At 36.1% G+C, this 23,310-nt stretch overlaps 1 protein-coding gene across 3 annotated transcripts in view; it reads right to left on the bottom strand.

The window, feature by feature from the left end:
* Positions 1–23,310, bottom strand: part of CHM (CHM Rab escort protein) — a 206,492-nt gene that overhangs the window by 38,043 nt on the left and 145,139 nt on the right. For all 3 annotated transcript variants that reach the window (XM_035028821.1, XM_035028822.1, XM_035028823.1), the window contains exon 12: positions 19,418–19,514. In XM_035028821.1, the coding sequence (XP_034884712.1) occupies positions 19,418–19,514 (97 nt within the window). The remainder of the gene's footprint in view (positions 1–19,417; positions 19,515–23,310) is intronic.

The raw sequence follows: 23,310 nt of genomic DNA on the forward strand, positions 1-23,310 counted from the left end.
AAAATAGGTCAACACCTTGATACATAATAGTGAAGCTAGCAAATTTCGGAGGTAAAGAGAAAATCCTGAAAGGAGCTCCAGGCAAGAGGTCCTTAACCAATAAGGGTAGTAACATAAGGATGGCAGCAGTCCTGTCCACAGAGACCTGGCAGGCCAGAAAGGACTGGCATGATATATTCAAGGTGCTAAATGAGAAAAATATGCATGCAAGAACACTTTATCTAGCAAGGCTGTCATTCCGAATAGAAGGAGAGATAAAGAGCTTCCAGGACAAACAGAAACTAAAAGAATTTGTGATCACTAAACCAGCCCTGCAAGAAATATTAAAGGGGATTGATTCTGTAAGCGAAAAGAGAGCCCAAAAGTAACACAGACCCTAAAAAAACAGAGACAATCTATAGAAACTGACTTTACAGGTAATACAATGGCACTAAATATGTATCTTCTAATAATTCCTTTGAATGTAAATGGAGTAAATGCTCCTATCAAAAGACACAGGGTAGCAAATTGGATAAAAAAAGAAGACCCATCCATATGCTGTCTATAAGACTCATTTTAGACCCAAAGACACCTCCAGATTGAAAGTGAGGGGGTTAAGAACCATTTATCATGCTAATGGACAACAAAAGAAAGCTGGAGTAGCCACCCTAATATCAGACAAACTAGATTTTAAACCAAACACTGTAGTAAGAGATGAAAAAGGACACTATATCATAATAAAAGTCTACCCAACAAGAAGATACAATTGTAAATATTTATGCCAACTTGGAAGCAGCCAATTATATAAGCCAATTAATAACAAAATTAAAGAAACACATTGATAATAATAATAGTAGGGGACTTTAACACTGCACTCACAGCAATGGACAGATCATCTAAGATACAGATCATCTAAGATCAACAATGACACACTGGACCAGATGGACTTCACAGATATATTCAGAGCATTCCCTCTTTTTTATTATTATTATTATGTTATGTTAATCACCATACATTACATCATTAGTTTTTGATGTAGTGTTCCACAATTCACTGCTTGCGTACAACACCCAGTGCTCCATGCAGAACGTGCCCTCCCCAATACCCATCACCAGGCCAACCCATCCCCCCACTCCCTCCCCTCTAGAACCCTCAGTTTGTTTTTCAGAGTCCACAGTCTCCCATGGTTCATCTCCCCCTCCAATTTCCCCCCCCTTCCTTCTTCCCCTCCTATCTTCTTCTTTTTTTTTTTTTAACGTATAATGTATTATTTGTTTCAGAGGTACAGGTCTGTGATTCAACAGTCTTACACAATTCACAGTGCTCACCATAGCACATACCCTCCCCAATGTCTATCACCCAGCCACCCCATCCGTCCCACCCCCCACCACTCCAGCAACCCTCAGTTTGTTTCCTGAGATTAAGAATTCCTCATATCAGTGAGATCATATGATACATGTCTTTCTCTGATTGAATTATTTCCATCTTAAAGCAATAGAATACACATTCTTCTCAAGTACACATGGAACATTCTCCAGAATAGATCACATAGTGGGGTCTCAACCAATACTAAGAGATTGGGATTATTCCCTGCATATTTTCAGACCATAATGCTTTAAAACTTGAATACAATCTCAAGTGAAAATTTGGAAGGAACACAAATACATGGAGGTTAAAGAACATCCTACTGAAGAATGAATGGGTCAACCAGAAAATTAAAGAAGAATTTAAAAAATTCATGGAAACAAATAAAAATGAAAACACAACTGTTCAGAACCTTTGGGATGCAGCAAAGGTGGTCCTAACGGGAAGTACATAGCAATACAGGCCGTTCTAAAAAACAGGAAAAGTCTCAAATACACAACCTAACCTTACAACTAAAGGCGCTGGAGAAAGACTGCAAATAAAGCCTAAATCCAGCAGGAGAAAAGAAATAATAAAGATTAGAGCAGAGATCAGTGAAACAGAAATCAAAAGAACAGCAGAACAGATAAATGAAACTAGGAGCTGGTTCTTTGAAAGAATTAACAAGATCGATAAACACCGCATCAGATTTATCAAAAAGAAAAAAGAAAGAACTGAAATAAATAACATCATAAATAAAGAGGAGATCGTAACCAACACCGAAGAAATACAATTATAAGAGCATATTATGAGCAAGTATATGCCAACAAATTAGGCAATCTGGAAGAAATGGATGCATTCCTAGAAACATATAAATTATCCGCACTGATTGAATCTCAGATCTGTACCTCTGAAACAAATAATGCAATATATGTTAAGAAAAAAAAAAAGAAGAAGAAGGTAGCGGGAGGGGAAGAATGAAGCGGGGGAAATTGGAGGGGTGGACGAACCATGAGAGACGATGGACTCTGAAAAACAAACTGAGGGTTCTAGAGGGGAGGGGGGTGGGAGGATGGGTTAGCCTGGTGGTGGGTATTGAGGAGGGCACATTCTGCATGGAGCACTGGGTGTTATGCACAAACAATGAATCATGGAACACTTCATCTAGAACTAATGATGTAATGTATGGGGATTAACATAAGAATAAAAAAAAAATTATCCGCACTGAAACATGAAGAGATAGAAAACCGGAACAGAGCCATAACCAGCAAAGAAATTGAATCAGTAATCAAAAATTTCCCAACAAACAAGAGTCCAGGAACAGATGGCCTCCCAGCGAAATTCTACTAAACATTTAAAGAAAAATTAATACCTATTCTTCTGAAGGTGTTTCAAAAAACAGAAATGGAAGGAAAACTTCCAAACTCCTTCTATGAGGCCAGCATTATCTTGATCTCCAAACCAAAGACCCCATCAAAAAGGAGAATTACAGAACCATATCCCTGATGAACATAGATGCAAAAAATTCTCACCAAGATACTAGCTAATAGGATCCAACGGTACATTAAAAGGATTATTGGGGTGCCTGGGTGGCTCAGTGGATTAAGCATCTGCCTTTGTCTCAGCTCATGATCTCAGGGTTCTGGAATCAAGCCCTGTATTAGGCTCCCTGCTCAGTGGGGAGTCTGCTTCTCTCTCTCCCTCTGCCCCTTCCCCCTGGCTTATGCTCTCCCTCTCTGATAAATAAATGAAATCTTTAAAAAAAAAAAAGATTATTTATCACAACCAAGTGGGATTTATTCCTGGGCTGCAAGGGTGGTTCAACAACCTCAAATCAATCAATATCATACACCACATTAAAAAAAGGACAAGAACCATATGATCCTCTCAATAGATGCAGAAAAAGCATTTGACAAAATATAGCATCCTTTCTTGATTAAAACTCTCCACAGTGTAGGAATAGAGGGAACATACCTCAAAATCATAAAAGCCATCTATGAGAAGCCTACAGTGAATATCATTTTTAATGGGGAAACAGTGAGAGCTTTTCCCTTAAGGTCAGGAACATGACAGGGATGTCCAATCTCACCATTCTTTAACAGTTTGGAAGTACTAGCCTCAGCAAGCAGACAACAAAAAGAAAAAAAAAAGGCATCCAAATTGGCAAGAAACAAGTCAAAGTTTCACTCTTTGCAGACAATATGATACTATATGTAGAAAACCCAAAAGACTCCATAAACAAATTGCTAGAACTGATACATGAATTCAGCAAAGTTGCAGGATAGAAAACCAACACACAGAATCAATTGCATTTCTATACACTAACAATGAGACAGAAGAAAGAAATTAAGGACTCAATCCCATTTACAACTGCACTGCCAATATCCTCTAGTACTTTGTCATTAGCTCACCCTAGGCCTTAAAAACCCTCCCACCCTCTACCTCAGGGGAGTTGGAATTCAGACTGAGTTGTTCTGCCCTCTCTCTTTTTTGCAATACTCTTCAATAAGGTTTTCCTTGTCTTTTAAACTTTAATGCAATCTTTGCTTTGACACCACCTTTTCACCCTAAAAAGGCATCTCATTCCTTTGTAGCAGTGGCTTTCAAACTTTCATGTATTTCTGAATCACCTACAGGGCTTCTCAAAACACGGTTTCTGAAGTAGTAGGCCAGGGTTCAGTTTTCATATATTTCCAACAAGTCTCCAGATAAGCCATGGCTGGTCCAGAGACCATATTTTGGCCTAAATTTTCCACAAACTGTCCTAACCTTCTGAAGCCCCTGGAGGCTCGAGCACATTTGCTGTAATGAGGTCATTTCTGGAGCTGATGAAGATGTGTTTTTCCTCACAATCTTCTCACTCTCCCCTTTTAAAAATTTATGTTAATTCCAGTAAACATACACTGTCATTTTTGTTCCAAGTGAACGAGATAGTGATTCAACAATTCTGTACATCACTCAGTGCTCATCATGGTAAGTGTACTCCTTAATCTTCATCACATATTTCAGCCATCTCTCTACCTACCTCCCCTCTGATAACCATCATTCTTTTTAAAAGATTTTATTTGAGAGAGAGAGAGAGAGAAAAAAAAAAAAAAACAGCATGAGAGGGGAGAGGGTCAGAGGGAGAAGCAGCTCCCCGCTGAGCCGGAAGCCTGATGTGGGACTCCATCCCAGGACTCCAGGATCATGACCTGAGCCGAAGGCAGTCACCCAACCAACTGAGCCACCCAGGCGCCCCTGATAACCATCATTTGTTCTCTATAGTGAAGAGTCTGTTTCTTGGCTTGTCTCTCTTTTATTTTTCCTTTGATCATGTTTTGTTTCTTCAATTCCACATGAGTGAAATCAGATGGTATTTGCCATTTTCTGACTTATTTCGCTTAGCATTGTAATTTCTAGCTGCATCCATGGTGTTGCAAATGGGAAGATTTCATTCTTTTTATGGCTGAATAATATTCCACTGCATATATAAACCACATCTTCTTTATCCATTCATCTATTGATGGTCACATGGGCTGCTTCCATAAATTGGCTAGTGTAAATAATGCTGCAATAGAGGGGTGCATGTATTCTTTCAAATTAGTGTTTCGTACTTCTTGGTAAATGCCATTACTGGATTGTAAAGTACTTCTATTTTTAACTTTCTGAGGAACCTCTATATTGTTTTCCACAGTGGCCACACCAGTTTACATTGGCACCAACAATGCACAAGTGCTCCTTTTTTTCTACAGCCTCACCAACACCTGTTGTTTCTGGAGTTGATTTTAACTATTCTGACAGGTGTGAGGTGACAGCTCATTGTAGTTTTGATTTGCATTTCCCTGATTTTAAGTGATACTGAGAATCATGAGTCCATTGGCCATCTGTATGTCTTCTTTGGAGAAATATCTGTTCATGTCATCTGTCCATTTTTAAATTGGATTGTTTGTTTTTCAGGTGTTGAGTTGTAGAAGTTCTTTATATATTTTAGATAGGAGCCCTTTATAGAATGTCATATGCAAATATTTTCACACATTCCATAGGTTGCCTTTTAGTTTTGTTCACTGTTTCCTTCACTATGCAAAAGCTTTTTATTTTGATGTAGTCCCAGTGTTTTATTTTTGCTTTTGTTTCCCTTGTCTCAGGAGACATATAATGTAGCAGATGTCAGAAAAATTACCACCTGTGCCCTCTAGGATTTTTATGGATTTGGCTCTCACATTTAGGTCTTTAATCCATTCTGGATTTATGTTAGTCTATCGTCAAACAAAGAGGTCCAGTTTCATTATTTTGCATGCTGCTGTTAGGCTTCCCCAACTCCATTTGCTAAAGAGACTATCTTTTTCCCACTGTATACTCATTCCTCCTTTGTTAAAAATTAATTTACCATGTAACTGTGGGTTTATTTCTGGGTTTTCTATTTGTTCCATTGATCTGTGTCTTTTTTTGGGTCAGTACCATACTGTTTTGATTACTATAGCTTATAATATAAATTGAAGCCTGGAATTATTATTTCTTTTTCAAGAATGCTTTGGATTAGGGAAATGTAAATCAAAACTACAATGACATATCACCTCACACCTGTCAGAATGTCTACAATAAAAAAAAGAAACAACAGATGTTGGCAAGGATGTGGAGAAAAAGGAACACTTGTGCACTGTTCGTGGGAATGCAAACTGGTGCAGCCACTGTGGAAAACAGTACAGAGGTTCCTCAAAAAGTTAAAAATAGAACTACCATATGATCCATTAATGACACTACTGGCAATTTACCCCAAAAATACAAAAACACTAATTCGAATGGATACATTCACCCCTGTTTATCGCAGCATTTACACTAGCCAAATTATGGAAGCAACCCAAGTATTCAGTGATAGATGAATGGATAAAGAAGATGTGGGGTGTATGTAGAACTTTATTCAGCAGTAAAGAAGAATGAAATCTTGCCATTTGCAACATGGATTGAGCTAGAAAGTACAATGCTAAGAGAAGTCAGTCAGGGAAAGATAAATACCGTATGATTTCACTCATATGTGGAATTTAAGAAAGGAAACAATTGAGCAAAAATAAAAAAGAGAGAGAGACATGGAGACAAACCAAGAAACATACTCTTAACTACTGAGAACTGATGGTTTACCAGAGGGTAAGAATGTGAGGCAATGGATGAATAGGTGATGGGGATTGAGTGTACTTGTCATGATGAACACTGGGTAATGTATGAAATTGTTGCATCACTATATTGTACACCTGAAACTAATACAACACTGTATGTTACCTATACTGAAATAAAATAAAATAAAATAATTGAAGACTACTGTGTAGGTCTTTTTAGGCCTGCCTAGAGGAACCACAGAGATGGCAAGATCATTTGTCCAAGGTCATATGGTGATGATTTATCTTTGAAATATAATATTAATAATAACAACAACAACAGTTATCATCACGTATTTGCTGGGAGTAATGGGGTACGTACTCCCATTAGTTATTTCATGTATTTCTTAAGATAACCCTATGAAGTAGGTACCATTAGTTCCATTTTATAGATTGGGAAACTAAGGCTAATGGAGTTTAATTAGATTACCTAAATCACATATTTCAGTAAGTGGCAGAGCAGGGGTTCAGACATAATTTTTTCTGATTCAGGACCCATATAGCATATCACTGTGCTGATGCTGAAAATTAAAAAAAAAAAAATGCTGCCCTCATATACTTTTCTTTCTCTAGTCATAAATCATCATCCTATTGTGCCAGCCTTAGAACTATGGGCTTTTTCCTATCTTACAATAAACAAAATAGTGCCCTGACATTCAATGATGATAGAATAAAAAGACTGTTTTCACTGTTCAGGGTCTTTTGTGATAACACACAAATTTTAGGATTGTTTCTTGTAGATCTGTGAAAACACTGTTGGAATTTTGATAGGGATTGCATTAAATATGTATATTACTTTGCACAGTAGACATTTTAACAGTATTTGTTCTTCCAACCCATGAACATGGAATGTCTTTTCATTTCTTTACGCCATCTTGAATTCCTTTTATCATTGTTTCATAGTTTTCAGAGTATAAATCTTTCATTTCTTTGGTTTATTCTTAGATATTTCATTGTTTTTGGTGCAACTGTAAATGGAACTGTCTTCTTAATTTCTCTTTTGGCTGCTTCATTATTGGTGTATAGAAATGCAGCAGATTTCTGTACATTGATTTTGTATCCTGCAACTTTCTTGAATTCATTTATCAGTTCTAGTAATTTTGGGTACAGTCTTTTGGGTTTTCCATATATAGTATCATGTCATCTGCAAATAGTGAAAGTTTTACTTCTTCCTTACTGATTTGGATGCCATTTTTCTTTTTGTTGTCTGATTTCTGTGGCTAGGACTTCTAGTACTATGTTGAATGTAGTGGTGAGAGTGGACATCCTTGTGTTATTCCTGATCTTTGGGGAAAAACTCAGTTTTTCACCACTGAGTATGATGTCCGCTGTGGGTTTTTCATATAAGGACTTTATTATGTTGAGGTATGTCTCCTCTAGACCTACTTTGTTGAGGGTTTAATCATGAATAGATGTTTAACTTCATCAAATGCTTTTTCTGTGTCTACTGAAATGATCATATGATTTGTATCCTTTCTTTCACTGATATGATGCATCACATTGATTGATTTGCATATAGTGAACCACCCTTGGATCCAGAAAATAAATTCCATTTGATCGTGATGAATGATTTTTTTTAAGGTATTGTAGGAGTTGGTTTGCTAGTATTTTGCTGGGGATTTTTGCATCTATGTTCATCAGAGATACTGGCCTCTGGTTTTGTTTTATTGTGGTGACTTTATCTAGTTTTGTTATCTGGGTGATGAAGCCCTCAAAGAATGAATTTGGAAGTTTTGCTTCCTGTTCTATTTTTATAATATTTTTAGAAGAAACGGAATAAACTTTTCTTTAAATGTTTCTTAGAAATCACCTGTGAAGCCCTCTGGTCCTGGAGTTTTATGATTATTGATTCAATTTCATTGCTGGTAATCAGTCTGTTAAAATTTTCAATTTTTTCCTGCTTCAGTTTTGGTAGGTTATGTGTTTCTAGGAATTTATCCATTTTTCCTAGGTTGTCCAATTTGTTGGCATATAATTTTTGGGGAATATTCTCTTACAACTGTATTTCTGTGGTGTTTTAGTTGTGATTTTGAGTCCTTTTTTTGGTAAGTCTGGCTAGAGATTTATCAATTTTATTTATTTTTTCAAAGAACCAGATCCTGGTTTCATTGATCTGTTTATGTTTCTGTATCATATATTTCTGCTTTAATCTTTATTTCCTTCCTTTTGCCAGTTTTGGGTTTTGTTTGTTCTTTTGGAGGCTCCTTTAGGTGTAGGTTAGGTTCTTTATATGAGATTTTATTTTGCTCCTTGAGGTAGGCATGTATTGTAATAAAGTTTCCTCTTACAGCCACTTTTGCTTCATCCTAAATGTTTTGAACCATTGTGTGTTCATTTTCATTTGTTACCATGTATTCTTTCATTTCTTCCTTGAATTCTTCATTAACCCATTTATTGTTTAGCAGCACATTATTTAACCTCCATGTATTTGTGCTCTTTCCAGATTTCTTCTTGTGGTTGATTTTCAGTTTCACAAAATTGTGGTCAGAAAAGATGCATGGTGTGGGACGATGGCAATGGAGCATGAGGACCCTAGGAGCACTTTGTCCCACAAATACAAGTAGCTAACTACCAAATCACCCTAAATACTCCAGAAATCACCCTGCAGACTTACAGAACAAACTCCACAACTAAAGGTAGAAAAAGGCCACACAAAAGAAGGTTGGAAGTGCAGAGACATGTTTTGAGAGAGAAAAGGATTATGGATGCTATGGTGGGGAGGGAGTAACAGGTGCAGAAGGTTGAGAGATGGACTAACACACAGGGGAGCCCATGGGGAAAACAAATCCCCATAGCAATTGGCTTAGAGTGAGAAGAGTCGAATTTTGTCAGTCCTTGCAACCAGCAGGGCATAATTCTACAGTTTTAAAGGTAAGTGGGCTTGGCTGGGGGAGAACTGGAGGGCATTGTGCTGCTGTTGGAGAAGGCAGTACAAACAGTCCACGGACATACAGCATAGAAACAGTGATCTGAAGAGCCCCTGAGCAACAGAATGGGCAGGTTATCTGCTCATCTTGGAGCATATCCTAGAGAGGCAGTGTTCATAGACTCCCCTCTGGGAACAAAGAACTAGCAGGTGCCATCCCCCTCCCCAATCCCTCAGCAGAAGCACAGAGCCACCTGCTGGAAGTGGCACAGTGCTGACACTGGAGACCTAACTTGCTTACATCAAGCCCTGCCCTCCAACCCCCAGTGCTCCAGCGGAACCAACCTTCCAAGTCACTAGCATCAGTCCCAGAGAGGGACGGCCCCTACCCCAGAAGACCAGCCCAAATCCCTGCCCACACCACAACTCCACACCCAGGAGTTCTGAAGGGGCTTGGTTCCAGCAGCACTGCTGAAAGGTCTCATTTCACACAGACCAGAGCACATCTAACTGAAACTCGCCATATTCAGGACAAGGACCAAACATTATCCACAACAGGCAAAGCGAGCCTCCACTGGCGAAGGCATGAAGGATAAAGCAAACACAAGAGCACAGCACACAAAGCGGACACTGGAGACATTCCCTGAAGCACCAGGCCCTGGGTAACAGCAGAAACTGCACTAAGGGCACCACAGGACTTCTTCTTCATAAGGCCATTACCCTGAAGAACAGGAGACACAGCTGACTATCCTAACACATACAAGCAGGCACAGACACTTACACAAAATGCGAAAACAGAGGAATTTGTGACAAATGAAAGAAAAGGACAAGACTATGGCCAGAGAGCACTGCAAAGCACTCCAGGACCTCTTCCTCATAAAGCCACTATTTTCAAAAGCAGAAGATATACCTCACTTTCTTAACACAAAGAAACAGACACAGAGAGGTAGACAAAATGAAGAAACAAAGAAATGCATCCCAAATGAAAGAACAGGACAAGGCCGCAGGCCAAGATATAAGCAAAACAGATATAAATAACATGCCTGATAAAGAATTTAAAGTAATGATCATAAAGATACTCACTGGACTTGAGAAAAGAAGACATGAGTGAGACTGGTAAAACAGATAAGAAATAACACAGCGGAGACGAAGAACTCATTAAACAAAATGATAACAGGCTTGATGGAATGAACAGCAGGCTGGAAGAAGCAGAGCAACAAATTAATGAACTAGAAAAGAGAGTAATGGAAAGTAATCAAGATGAAAAAGAGAAAAAAATTATGGAAAACGAGAATAGACTTAAGGAACTCTGGGACTCCATCAAACATAGTAACATTTGCTTTACAAGAGTCAAAGAAGAGAGAAAAAAGGGGGTAGAAAATTTATTTGAAAAATAATAGCTAAAAAAAAAAAAATATCTAAAAACTTCTCTAATATGGGGTAGGAAACAAATATCCCGATGAAGGAGGCACAGACACCCCCAACAAAATCAACAAAAGCAGATCTATACCAGACATAATGTAATTAAATTGGCAAAATACAGATATTAAAAAAAGTATTTAAAGCATCAAGAAAAAGAAAACAGTTAAATACAAGGTAAAACCCATAAAGCTATCTGAGGATTGTTCAGCAGAAACTTTGCAGGCCATTAGAAAGTTGCATGATATATTCGAAGTGCTAAATGGGAAAAATTTGGAGCCAAGAATACTCTATCCAGGAAGGTTATCATTCAGAATAGAAGGAGAGACAGTTTCCAAGACAAACAAAAAACTAAAGGAGTTCATGACCACTAAACCAGCCCTACAAGAAATTTTAAAGGGGACTCTTTGAGTGGAAAGGAAAGACCAATATTGACAGTATGAAGGTAGAAAACACAAAAGTAGTAAAAATGACTATTTCTGTAAAAAGTCAGTCAAGGATGTAAAAAATGACACCACATACCTAAAACGTAGGGAGAAGAGGAGTAAAGAATGGGTTCAAACTAAAATGACCCTCAGCTTAATACAGACTGCTACATGGAGAAGATGTTATATACAAAGCTAATGGTAACTACCAATCAAAAACAAGTGCAAAGAATAAGGAGAAAGAAATCCAAATATATCACTAAATAAAACCATCAAACCATGAAGGAGAGAAAGACAAGAAAGGACCAGAGAAAATATCCAGAAACAACCACAAAAGCAGTAATAAAATGGTAATAAATACATATCTATCAATAATTACCTTGAATGCAAAAGGACTAAACACTCCAGTTAAAGGACATAGGGTGACAGAATGGATAAAGACAAGACCCATCTATATGCTGCCTACGACAGACCTATTTTACACCTAAAGACACCTTCAGATCGAAAGTAAGGGGATGGAGAAAAAGTCATCATGCAAATGGATGTCAAAGGAGGCCAGATTAGTGATACTTATAAGAGACACACTAGGCTGTAATACAAAGAAGGACACTATATAATAATAAAGGGTACAATCCAACAAGATGATAAAACAATTGTAAATATTCATGAACCCAAATACATAAAAGTTAATAACACAAAATAATTAATAATAATACAATAATAGCAGAGGAATTTAACCCCCCACTTACATAAATGGACAGATCATCTAAACAGAAAATCAACAAGGAAACAATGCCTTTGAATGACACACTGAAGCAGATGGACTGAACATATACGAATATATATGATATATTCAGAACATTCCATCCTAAAGCAGAATATACATTCTTTTCAAGTACACACAGAACATTCTCCAGAATAGATCACATATCAGACCACAAAACAAGCCTCAACAAATTTGAAAAGATGAAGTTATACCAAGCATCTCTTCTAAACACAACATCATAAAACTCTAAGTCAACCACATGGGGAAAAAATCTTGAAAGACCACAACTACAGGGAGGTTAAATAACATGCTACTAAACAATGAATGGATCAACCAGGAAATAAAAGAAAAAATAGAAAAGTACATGGAAACAAATGTAAATGAAAAGACAGCGGTTCAAAACCTTTGGGATGCAGCAAAAGCTATTCTAAGAGGGCAATTTAAAGCAATGCAGGCCTACTTCAAGAATAAAGAAAAATCTCAAAGGAACAATCTAACCTTATAACTAAACAAGCTAGGAAAAGAACAAACAAAATATAAAACCAGCAGATGGAAAGAAATAATAAAGATTGGAGCAGAAATAAATGATGTAGGGCGCCTGGGTGGCTCAGATGGTTAAACGTCTGCCTTCGGCTCAGGTCGTGGTCCCAGGGTCCTGGGATCGAGTCCCGCATCGGGCTTCCCGCTCCTTGGGAGCCTGCTTCTCCTTCTGTTTCTCTCTGTCTCTCATGAATAAATAAATAAAATCTTTAAAAAAAAAATAAAAAAAAATAAAAAAAAATAAAAAAAAAGAAATGATGTAGAAAAAAAAAATAGAACAGATTAACAAAATGAGCTGTTTCTTTGAAAAATTAATAAAATTATTAGCCACTAGCCAGACATATCAAGAAAAAAAGAGAAAGGACTGGAATAAATAAAATCACAAATGAGAGAAGAGAAATACCTACCAATACCACAGAAACACAATTACAACAGAATATTATGAAAAACTATATGCCAACAAATTAGATGACCTAAAAGAAATTAATAAATCCTTGGAAACATATAACCTGCCAAAACTGAAACAGGAATAAATAGAAAATTTGAACAGAGTGATTACCAGCAACTAAAATTTAATCAGTAATCAAAAAAGTCCCGACAAACAAAAGTGTGGGACCAGATGGCTTCACAGGTCATTTCTACCAAACATTTAATGAAGAGTTAATGTCTATTCTTCTCACACTATTTCAAAAAATAGAAAAGGAAAACTTCCAGTTCATGCTATGAGGCCAGTATCACCCTGAGACTAAAATCAGATAAAGATAACACAAAAAAAGAAAACTACAGGCCAATATCTCTGATGAACACAGATGCAAAAATCCCCAACAAAATACTAGCAAACCGAATCTAATAACACATTTTAAAAAATCATTCACCACAATCAAATGGGATTTATTTGTGGGATGCAAGGGTGGTTCAATATCTGCAAATCAATCAAACTGATAACATTACATCAATAAGAGAAAGAATATAAACCATATAATCATTTCAATATACACAGAAAAAGCATTTGATGAAGTACAACATCCATTCATGATAAAAAACCTCAACAAAATAGGTCTAAAGGAGACATACCTCAACTTAATAAAGTCCTTATATGAAAAACCCACAGCGAACATCATACTCAATGGTGAAAAACTGAGCGTTTTTCCCCAAAGATCAGGAATAACACAAGGATGTCCACTCTCACCACTTACATTCAACATAGTACTAGAAGTCCTAGCCACAGAAATCAGACAACAAAAAGAAATAAAGGGCATCCAAATCAGTAAGGAAGAAGTAAAACTTTCACTATTTGCAGATAACATGATACTATACATGGAAAACCCGAAAGACTGTACCCAAAACTACTAGAACTGATAAATGAATTCAAGAAAATTGCAGGATACAAAATCAATGTACAGAAATCTGCTGCATTTCTATACACCAATAATGAAGCAGCCAAAAGAGAAATAAGAAAATAGTCCCATTTACAATTGCACCAAAAACAATAAAATATCTAGGAATAAACTTAACCAAAGGTGTGAAAGATTTATACTCTGAAAACTATAAAACACTGATGAAAGAAAATGAAGACAACACAAACAAATGGAAAGACATTCCATGTTCATGGGTTGGAAAAACAAATATTGCTAAAATGTCTATACTATCCAAAGCATTCTACAGTTTCAATGTAATCCCAATCAAAATGCCAACAATATTTTTCACAGAAATAAGAATAATCCTAAAATTTGCACAGAACCACAAAAGATCCCAAATAGCCAAAGCAATCCTGAAAAAGAGAAATAAAACTGGAGGTATCAAAATTCCAGTTTTTAAGTTATACTACAACGCTGTAGTAATCAAAACAGTATGGTACTGGCACAAAAATAGACGCACAGATCAATGGAACAGAATAGCAAACCCAGAAATAAACCTACAATTATATGGTGAATTAATCTTCAACAAAGCAGAGGAATATCCAATGGGAAAAAGAGTCTTTTCAATAAATGGGGTTGGGAGTAGTGCATGGTAACATGCAAAATAATGAAATTGGACCACTTTCTTATACCATACACAAAATAAATGCAAAATGGATTAAAGACCTAAATGTGAGTCCTGAAACCATAAACCTTCTAGACGAGAACACAGGCAGTAACTTCTCTGACATTTGTGGTAACATTTTTCTAGATACGTCTCCTGAGGCAAAGGAAACAAAAACAAAAGTGAACTATCAAAATAAAAAGCTACTGCACAGTGAACGGAACAATCAACAAAACTAAAAGGCAGCCTATGGATTGGGAGAAGATATTTGCAAATGACATATCTGATATAGGGTTAGTATCCAAAATATGTAAAAAACTTACTAAACTCAAGACCCTAAAAACAAATAATCCAGTTAAGAAACAGGCAGAAGCCATGAATATACTTTTCCAAAGAAGACAGAGATGGCCAATAGGCACATGAAAAGATGCTCAACATCACTCACCATCAGGGAAATGCAAATCAAAACCACAATGAGATACCACCTCATGCCTGTCAGAATGGCTAAAATCAACAACACCAGAAACAAAAAGTATTGGCAAGAATGTGGAGAAAAAGGAACCCTCTTGAACTGTTGGTGGTAATGACTATTGGTGCAGCCACTGTAGAAAACAGTATGGTAGGTTCCTCAAAAAGTTAAAATTAGAACTTCCATAGGACCCAGCAATTGCACTACTGGGTATTTACCCAAAGAATACAAAAACACTAATTCAAAGGAATACATGCACCACAATGTTTATAGCACCATTATTTTCAATAGCTAAGATATGGAAGCAGCACAAGTGTACATCAATTGTAAATAGATAAAGAAGATGTGGTATGTATGTATACACACAATGGAATATTATTCAGCCAGTAAAAGAAATGAAATAATGACAATTGCATGACAACTGCAATGACATGGATGGAATTAGAGACTATAATGCTAAGTGAAATAAGTCAGAGAAAGACAAATACCATATGATTTTATGCATATATGGAATTTATGAAACAGAAGAGACAAACAAAGGGAAAGAAAGAGAGACAAGGTAAGAAACAGACTGTTAACTAAAGAGAACAAACTGATGGTTACCAGAAGGGAGGTGGGGGGGATGGGTAAAATATGTGATGGGGATTAAGGAGTGCAATTGTTGTGATGAGCACTAGATGATGTATGGAATTGACAAATCATAATACTGTACACCTGAAACAAATAGAACACTGTATGTTAACTATCAGGAATTAAAATAAAAAATAAGAAGAAAAGATGAATGGTGTGACTTAGATCTTGTTTAATTTGTTGAGACTTCTTTTGTGACCTGATATTTGATCTGTAGTGGAGAGTATTCCATGTACACTTGAAAAGAATATATATTCTGCTGTTTTAGGATGGAATGTTCTGAATATACCTGTTAAATTCACCTGGTCCAGTGTGTCATTGTTTCCATGCTGATTTTCTGCTTGGATGATCTGTCCATTGATGTAAGTAGGGTGTTTAAGTTCTCTACTATTATCATATTACTACCAATTAATTCCTTTATGTTTGTTACTGTTTAATGTATTTGGGTGCTCCCATGTTGGGTGCATAAATACTTACAACTGTTATATCTTCTTGTTGGATTGTCCCCTTTATTATTATATAATGTCCTTGTCTCTTGTTACAGTCTAGTTTGTCTAAGTACTGCTAGTCTGGCTTTCTTTTGACATCCCTTTGCTGGATAAATGTTTCTCTATCCCCTCACTTTTAACTGCAGTTTCAGTAAAGACCATGACAACATCCTGGATTTTGACCCCTCCCCAGCAGTAATGAGACACTGGGGTGGTGTCAGTGGAGGCCTAATGGAGGTTCAGGACTCCCACCACTGCCTGAGTAATGAAACCATTCTCCTCTTCCATCCTGTCAATGAAGACCATGTGAGGAGCAGTAACAAGGCACTCCTGTGCTCTTCCTAGCCAGGGTGGAAATCAGTGGAGGCCTACTAGACAGCCTACACTATAATCACTCTGCAGTAATGAGGAAGTTCTCCAACCTCCAGGTGCCATGATTCATTGTTTGCATACAAATAATACTTTTGAATTAAAAAAAGGAACAGAGCTTCAGAGACATGTGGAACTATAACGAAAGTTCTAATATACATGTCACATGAATCCCAGAAGAAGAAGAGAAAGAGGGTAAGGCTGAAAAATATTCAAAGAAAAAAAGGATGAACATTTTCTGAATTTGGCAAAAGATATAAACCTGCAAATTCAAGAGGCTACATAAATGTCAAATAGAATAATTCCAAAGAAATCTATGTCAAGACACATCATATTAAAACTTCAAAATTAAAGACTAAGAAAAATCTTGAAAGCAGCCTGGGGTGGGGGGGAGCACAGTACCTACAGGGGAAAAACAACTCAAATAACAGAAGATTTCTCATTAGAAACCATGGAGGCCAGAAGGAAGTACAGCTTATCATGGACTACTACTCAGCAATAAACAGGAATGTACTATTGATACATGCAACAAGTTGGGTGAACCTTAATTATACTGAGAAAAAAAACAACAAAAAGTCAAAAGATTACCTATTGTTTTAAATAAAAAAAGAAAAAAATTAAAAAAGAAAAAAAAGATTACCTATTATATGACTCATTCTATATGACATTGTCAAAATGACAAAATTACTGAGATAGAAAACAGATTAGTGGCTGCCAGGGATTACGTAACTAGTATGGGGAGGGAAGGATATAGCTATGGCTATAAATGGGCAATACAAGGGATCCTTGTGGTGATGGTTGCTTAAGAATCTACATATGTGATAAAATCACATATGCACATTAGAACAATGTCAAACTCCTGGTTTTGACATTGTACTATAATTTGGTAAAATATAACTATTGGAAGAAACTGGGTGAAGGGTACATGGGACTTCTCTGTACTATCTCTGCAAATATCTATGAATCTATAACTGCAAAATAAAAAAAAAAAACTATACACTTTGACCCAATAATCCCATTCCGTTTTTTTTTTTTTTTTTTTTAAGACCTTATTTATTCATTTGAGAGAGAGAGAAAGCATGAGGTGGGGAGGGTCAGAGGGAGAAGCAGACTCCTCGCCGAGCAAGGAGCCCAATGCGGGACTCAATCCCGGGACTCCAGGATCATGACCTGAGCCGAAGGTAGTCGCCCAACCAACTGAGCCACCCAGGCACCCTAATTCCACTCAGTTTTTAAAAAACAATGGAATTTCACAAATATTTGTTTATTAGGCTGTTTTTTATAGGACTATGAAGTAAAAATTTTCAAAACTCTTTATCTCAACAGCATGGGATTAGATAAAAATGGTATACCCACAATCACTGAAAATATCATCGACATGCAAAAAGATTTTTGTTGTATTAAGTCTTTTTAAAAAGCAGATTATAAAACAATATATAAAATAGTATTGCATATTTATGGAAATATATATGTATACACATATAAAAAGCAAGATAAAGAAATACACACCAAGTGTTTATCATCTATGGGTAGAAGGATTATAGTAATTTTACTTTTTTTATATCTTTCAAACCATCAATAGTGAGTATGTATCATTAGACTGGGCATACAAAAATATTTCAAACAGAAAAATAAAATAAAATAAATTTATAAAAAAGTTTACAAAAATATTCACTAACATAAAATAAATGTAATTTAGAAAACCAAAGATGAGTGTAGTTTTACTTTATATCTAAGATACTAACACAGATAAAAAGACATGAAAAAAAACGGTTAAGGTAATAGGGAAAAATAATGGTAACTGTCATGGTAAAAATTTACTTAATTCACAAATCACTATATAAGGTAGAAAACCATCAGTGAGCTACTTTTCAAACTGAAATTTAGGATTACAGCAATAAGGGACAAGTTTTCTTCACTCTTCCTGCTGGCAACAAGCTCCGAATTCTCTGTTTAACTACATTTCTGACATCTTTTAGTAAGTAGTAGTTCTACATTTGAAGACATAGTCATGTTTTCATTGACTATGCCAAACCAGATTAGTCTTCTGTTTCTCATAATTCATGTAACAGTTTGAATAAAACAATATAAATTTACAGAATTTTAAAAAATCTAGCTAATGACATTGTTGCTTCCCTCCTATGAATCTCTACAGTCCACTGTTTTTTGGTACTTTCATATTCTGCCTCTTACAGCTACTTTTGTGTTTGTCTTATCTGTCCCAGTAGATTGAGTCCCCTAAGGTCAGGCCTATGTCATACTGATCTTTACCTATCCTGAAATGTCTAGCAGAATACACTGCACACAGTTAATACTGTCTTGTTCTATTAGGTGTGCAATAAGATTATGAACATTTCAAATCAGGCATGCCACCCTCTGCTTTTTGTAATCCCTATAGTACATAGTTTAGGTCTAGGCATAATGATATCCAATGTATCCTTGCTGATTTCTACTTAGTGAAACACCTTTAAGAAATACATTCTACAAGCATGGTATCTGACAGTGTTAGAGACAGAAATTTTGATACATATTGGTAAAAGAACATGAAGTAGTACCTAACTTTAGACTCATAAAAAATAGAGGATTTACATATGGTAGAAGTTCATAAACTGGATTAAGAATTCTAAGGAAAAGCAAAGAAGAAAACTAACAGTAGAGAAAATAAATTTTGTGAAAGTATATTCCTAATAAGCTTAAGTAAAATTACAGAAAGAACTGGAAAGTCACAGCAATTCTTTCCCTGGAGGGTTTATAAATTGTGCCTATGAAGATGTAGCCACAAACATGATTAGAGGCAAGGGGAAGGTATAAAATGACTTACTGTATGAACATAAAGCGTGTGAACAAATAGTGTGAATAAAAAAATATATGGCAAAACTATAAACAGAACCCAGACAACTTTATCAATGGCTGCCCCCCTTTACTTCCTCAACAAGCACACAAGACGACTAAATTCTACTGTGCTTACATGTGCCTTTCATGCATGTCATTGTTGAAGGACACAACTCAATGACTCGAACAGCAAAAGTTCCTGGTTCCTCTCCTGGCACTGTCAAAATCGAAATCTAAAAAGTGGAAACAAAATAGACATAGCTGGTAGATCTCATTTTCATTATTCTATCATTAAAGTGCAGTTTACTTTCAAACTGAGTGTCTTTTCTCAAACTCCATTGATGTTTGAAAAAATTTAACTTGTAAGGGTTTAATTTAGAACAGAATTTGAAACATGTAACATGAACATGTGTCTGAACATCAAATTTCTGCATTATTTATATACTTATATATCATACACATTGCATTCATATAATTCATAGACAATGAGTATTTCAAATATCTTTAATATTTAATTCTTCACTTATTTTCAAAGGATTCAATTATGACTTATTTCTGAATTGTATACACTTCAGTATTTGAAAACAGATCATATTAAATCAATTTTGATTATTCATAATGGCTAGAAGCAGATATAGAGTATTAAAATTTAAAAATGTTATAAATCCCAAAGATATTGAAATAAGCAAAGATACCAAAATGTTTCAAAATGAAGGTCTTCAAATTAATTTAAGGACTCCATTAATAAAATTAGAAACCCAGAATTTAGAGTAAAGTGGAAAATTATTTTTAAGTAACGTTTATTGATATGCAGTATGCTGATATGCTATAGGCACTACTAATATATTACATGGCTTTATACTTACAACTTTAAATGACCATCCGGTCAATGTTTCTCTATAAAACCAATAGTTTCAATATGAATTCTCAATAATCTTCAATCTGAAGAAACTATATCCTCTCATATATAAAATACTTGCCAAAAGGTAAAGCCCTATTTATACTTTTATCTGTGAGCACTAAATGCCTAGATTTTGACTGGTGATGTCACATTGATAGCCCACACAGGAAATGCCTACAAGTTTTCAGAACAGAAATTCTTTTAATAACCCTGACTATTCTACTATCATATTCCTCGTAAGTCCATTTTGGGGTTTAATATGTCTCAAAAACTGTGTTCTCCATATTCCTCTTAACTCCCTTTTGCTACTGGCTGTCCATGATACAAAATGTTGTACCTTAAAGAGAGAGGAACCACTAAAACATGAATCTAATGTTGTACAATAATTATCAAATGATTATGACTAAAAACATGTGCATAACCAGAAAGGTATCTTAGGGACTGCACCAACATGGAAGTTCAGGCATACCACATTTTATTGCACTTCTCTCTACTGCACTTTGCAAATACTACATTTTTTTTTTTTTCCATTGAAGGTTTGTGGCAACCTTGCATTGAGCAAGTCTATTGGTTTTTTCCAACAGCATTTTGCTTACTTCATGTCTCTGTCACATTTCGGTAATTCTCAAAATATTTCAAACTTTTTCATTAATATATTTGTTATGGTGATCTGGGATCAGTGATCTTTGATGTTACTATTGTAATTGTTTAGGGGCTCCATGAACTGTGCCCATATAGAATAGCAAATTTAACTGATAAATGTTTTGTGTGCTCTGACTGTTCCACCAACCAACCATTCCCCAGTCTCTACCCTCTCCTTGGGCCTCCCTATTCCCTGAGACACAATGATATTGAAATTAGGCAAATTAATAACCCTATAATGGCCTCTAAGTGTTCAAATGAAAGGAAGAGTCACACATCTCTCATTCTAAGTCAAAAGCTAGAAATAATTAAGCTTAGTGAGAAAGGCGCATTGAAAGCCGAGATAGGCCAAAAGCCAGGCATTTTGTGCCAAACAGCTAGCCAAGTTGTAAATGCAGAGGAAAACTTCTTGAAGGAAATTAAAAGTGCTACTCCAGTGAACATGAGAATGATAAGAAAGGGAAACAGCCATATTGCTGATACGGAGAGTTTCAGTGGTCTGGATCAAACCAGCTAAAACATTCCCTAAGCCAAAACCAAATATAGAGCAAGGCCCTAACTCTTTTTAATTCTATGAAGGCTGAGAGAGGTGAGAAAGTTACAGAAAAGTTTGAAGCTTAGCCAAGTTGGTTCACGAGCTTTAAGGAAAGAAGCCATCTCCATAAAGAAGTGCAAGGTGAAATAGCAAATACTGATATAGAAGCTGCAACAAGATATCCAGAAAATGTAGCTAAGATAATTCATGAAGGTGGCTGCATGAAAGTACAAATTTTCCAGGTAGATCAGTCTTCTATTGGAAGAAGATGTCATCTAGGGCTTTCATAGCAAGAGAGAAGTCAAGACCTGGCTTCAAAGTTTCAAAGGACAGGCTGACTTTAAAGGCTACTGTAGCTGGTGACTTTAAGTTGAAGCCAATGCTCATTTACCATTACAATAATTCTAGGGCCTTTAAGAATTATGCTAAATCTACTCTCCCTGTGCTCTGTAAATGGAACAACAAAGCCTGGATGACACAACATGGTTTACTGAGTATTTTAAGCCCACTGCTGAGACCTACTGCTCAGAAAAGATTGCTTTTAAAATATGAATGCTCATTGACAGTGAACCTGGTCACCCGAGAGTTCTGATGAAGATGTACAAGATTAATGTTGTTCTCATGCCTGATAACACAACATATTTTCTGCAGTTTATGGATCTAGGAGTAATTTTGACTTTGCCATAGATTGTGATTCCTCTGATGGATCTGAGCAAAATAATTTGAAAACCTTCTGCAAAGAATGCACCATTCTAGATGCCATTGAGAACACTCATGATTAATGGGAAGAGGTCAAAATATCAAAATTAATAGGGGTTTGGAGGAAGTTGGTTCCAACCCTCAGGAATGACTTTGAGGGGTTCAAGACTTCAGTGGAGGAAGTAACCGCAGATGTGGTGGAAACAGCAAGACAACTAGAATTAGAAGTGAAGCTTGAAGAAAGGACTATATGGCTGCAATCTCATGATAAAACTTTAATAAATGAGGAGTTGCTTCTCATGGATGAGCAAAGAAGTGTTTCTTGAGATGGAATCTACTTCTGACAATGATGTTGTGAAGATTGTTGAAATGACAACAAAGGATTTAGATATGACATAAACTTAGTTGATAAAACAAAACAGATTTTGCTGGGACTGACTCCCAATTTTCAAAGAATTTCTCCTGTGGGTAAAATGCCATCAAAAAGCATTGTATGCCAGAGAAACCATTCATGAAAGGAGAGTTAAATGATGCAGAAAAGATTATTGTCTTATTTTAAGAAATTGTCATAGTCACCCAAACCTTTAATAACCACCACCCTGATCAGTCAGCAGCCATCAACATCAAGGCAAGACCCTCCACCAGCAAAAAAGATTAGAATTTACTGAAAGCTCAGAAGATGGATGCAGTGTTTAGAAATAAAGCATTTAATTAAGGTAAGTACATTTTTTAGACATAATGCTATATTACACACTTAATAAACTACAGTGTAGTTTTAGTAAACATAACTTTTATATGCACTGGGAAACCAAAAAAATCATTTGACTTGCTTTATTGTGACATTTGTTTTACTGCGGTGGTCTGGAACTACTCACAATATCTCTGAGGTATGCCTGTATTTCTTCTGTTTCCTACAACCATCATGTCTAATTTTAAAAAATTTAAATACAGTCAGTAATCCCCTACCCCAGTACCTTCTGTGTCCTGAACTGAGAAGGTACTGTCTTAAATCTCATAGAGATTAATAAAAGCCATCAAAAGGGAATTCCCTCAATCCTCTAATACCACTTTCATAAAATTTATCTAAACTTACACCTATTCTTTCCTCTCTTTAAGTCTCATTATATATGCTTCAAAAATTGAAAGAGGAAAAGACCCATGTAGTAAACAAAGAAAAGCATACCAAATGTATATTTTAGACTGATCGCTCTGATAGCTCTGTGGAGGATGGATCTGAAGGAGACAAGATGAA

The sequence above is a fragment of the Mirounga leonina genome, unplaced genomic scaffold, assembly GCF_011800145.1.
Source record: "Mirounga leonina isolate KUSES-001 unplaced genomic scaffold, KU_Mleo_1.0 Mir_204, whole genome shotgun sequence".
NCBI classification, from domain to species: domain Eukaryota; kingdom Metazoa; phylum Chordata; class Mammalia; order Carnivora; family Phocidae; genus Mirounga; species Mirounga leonina.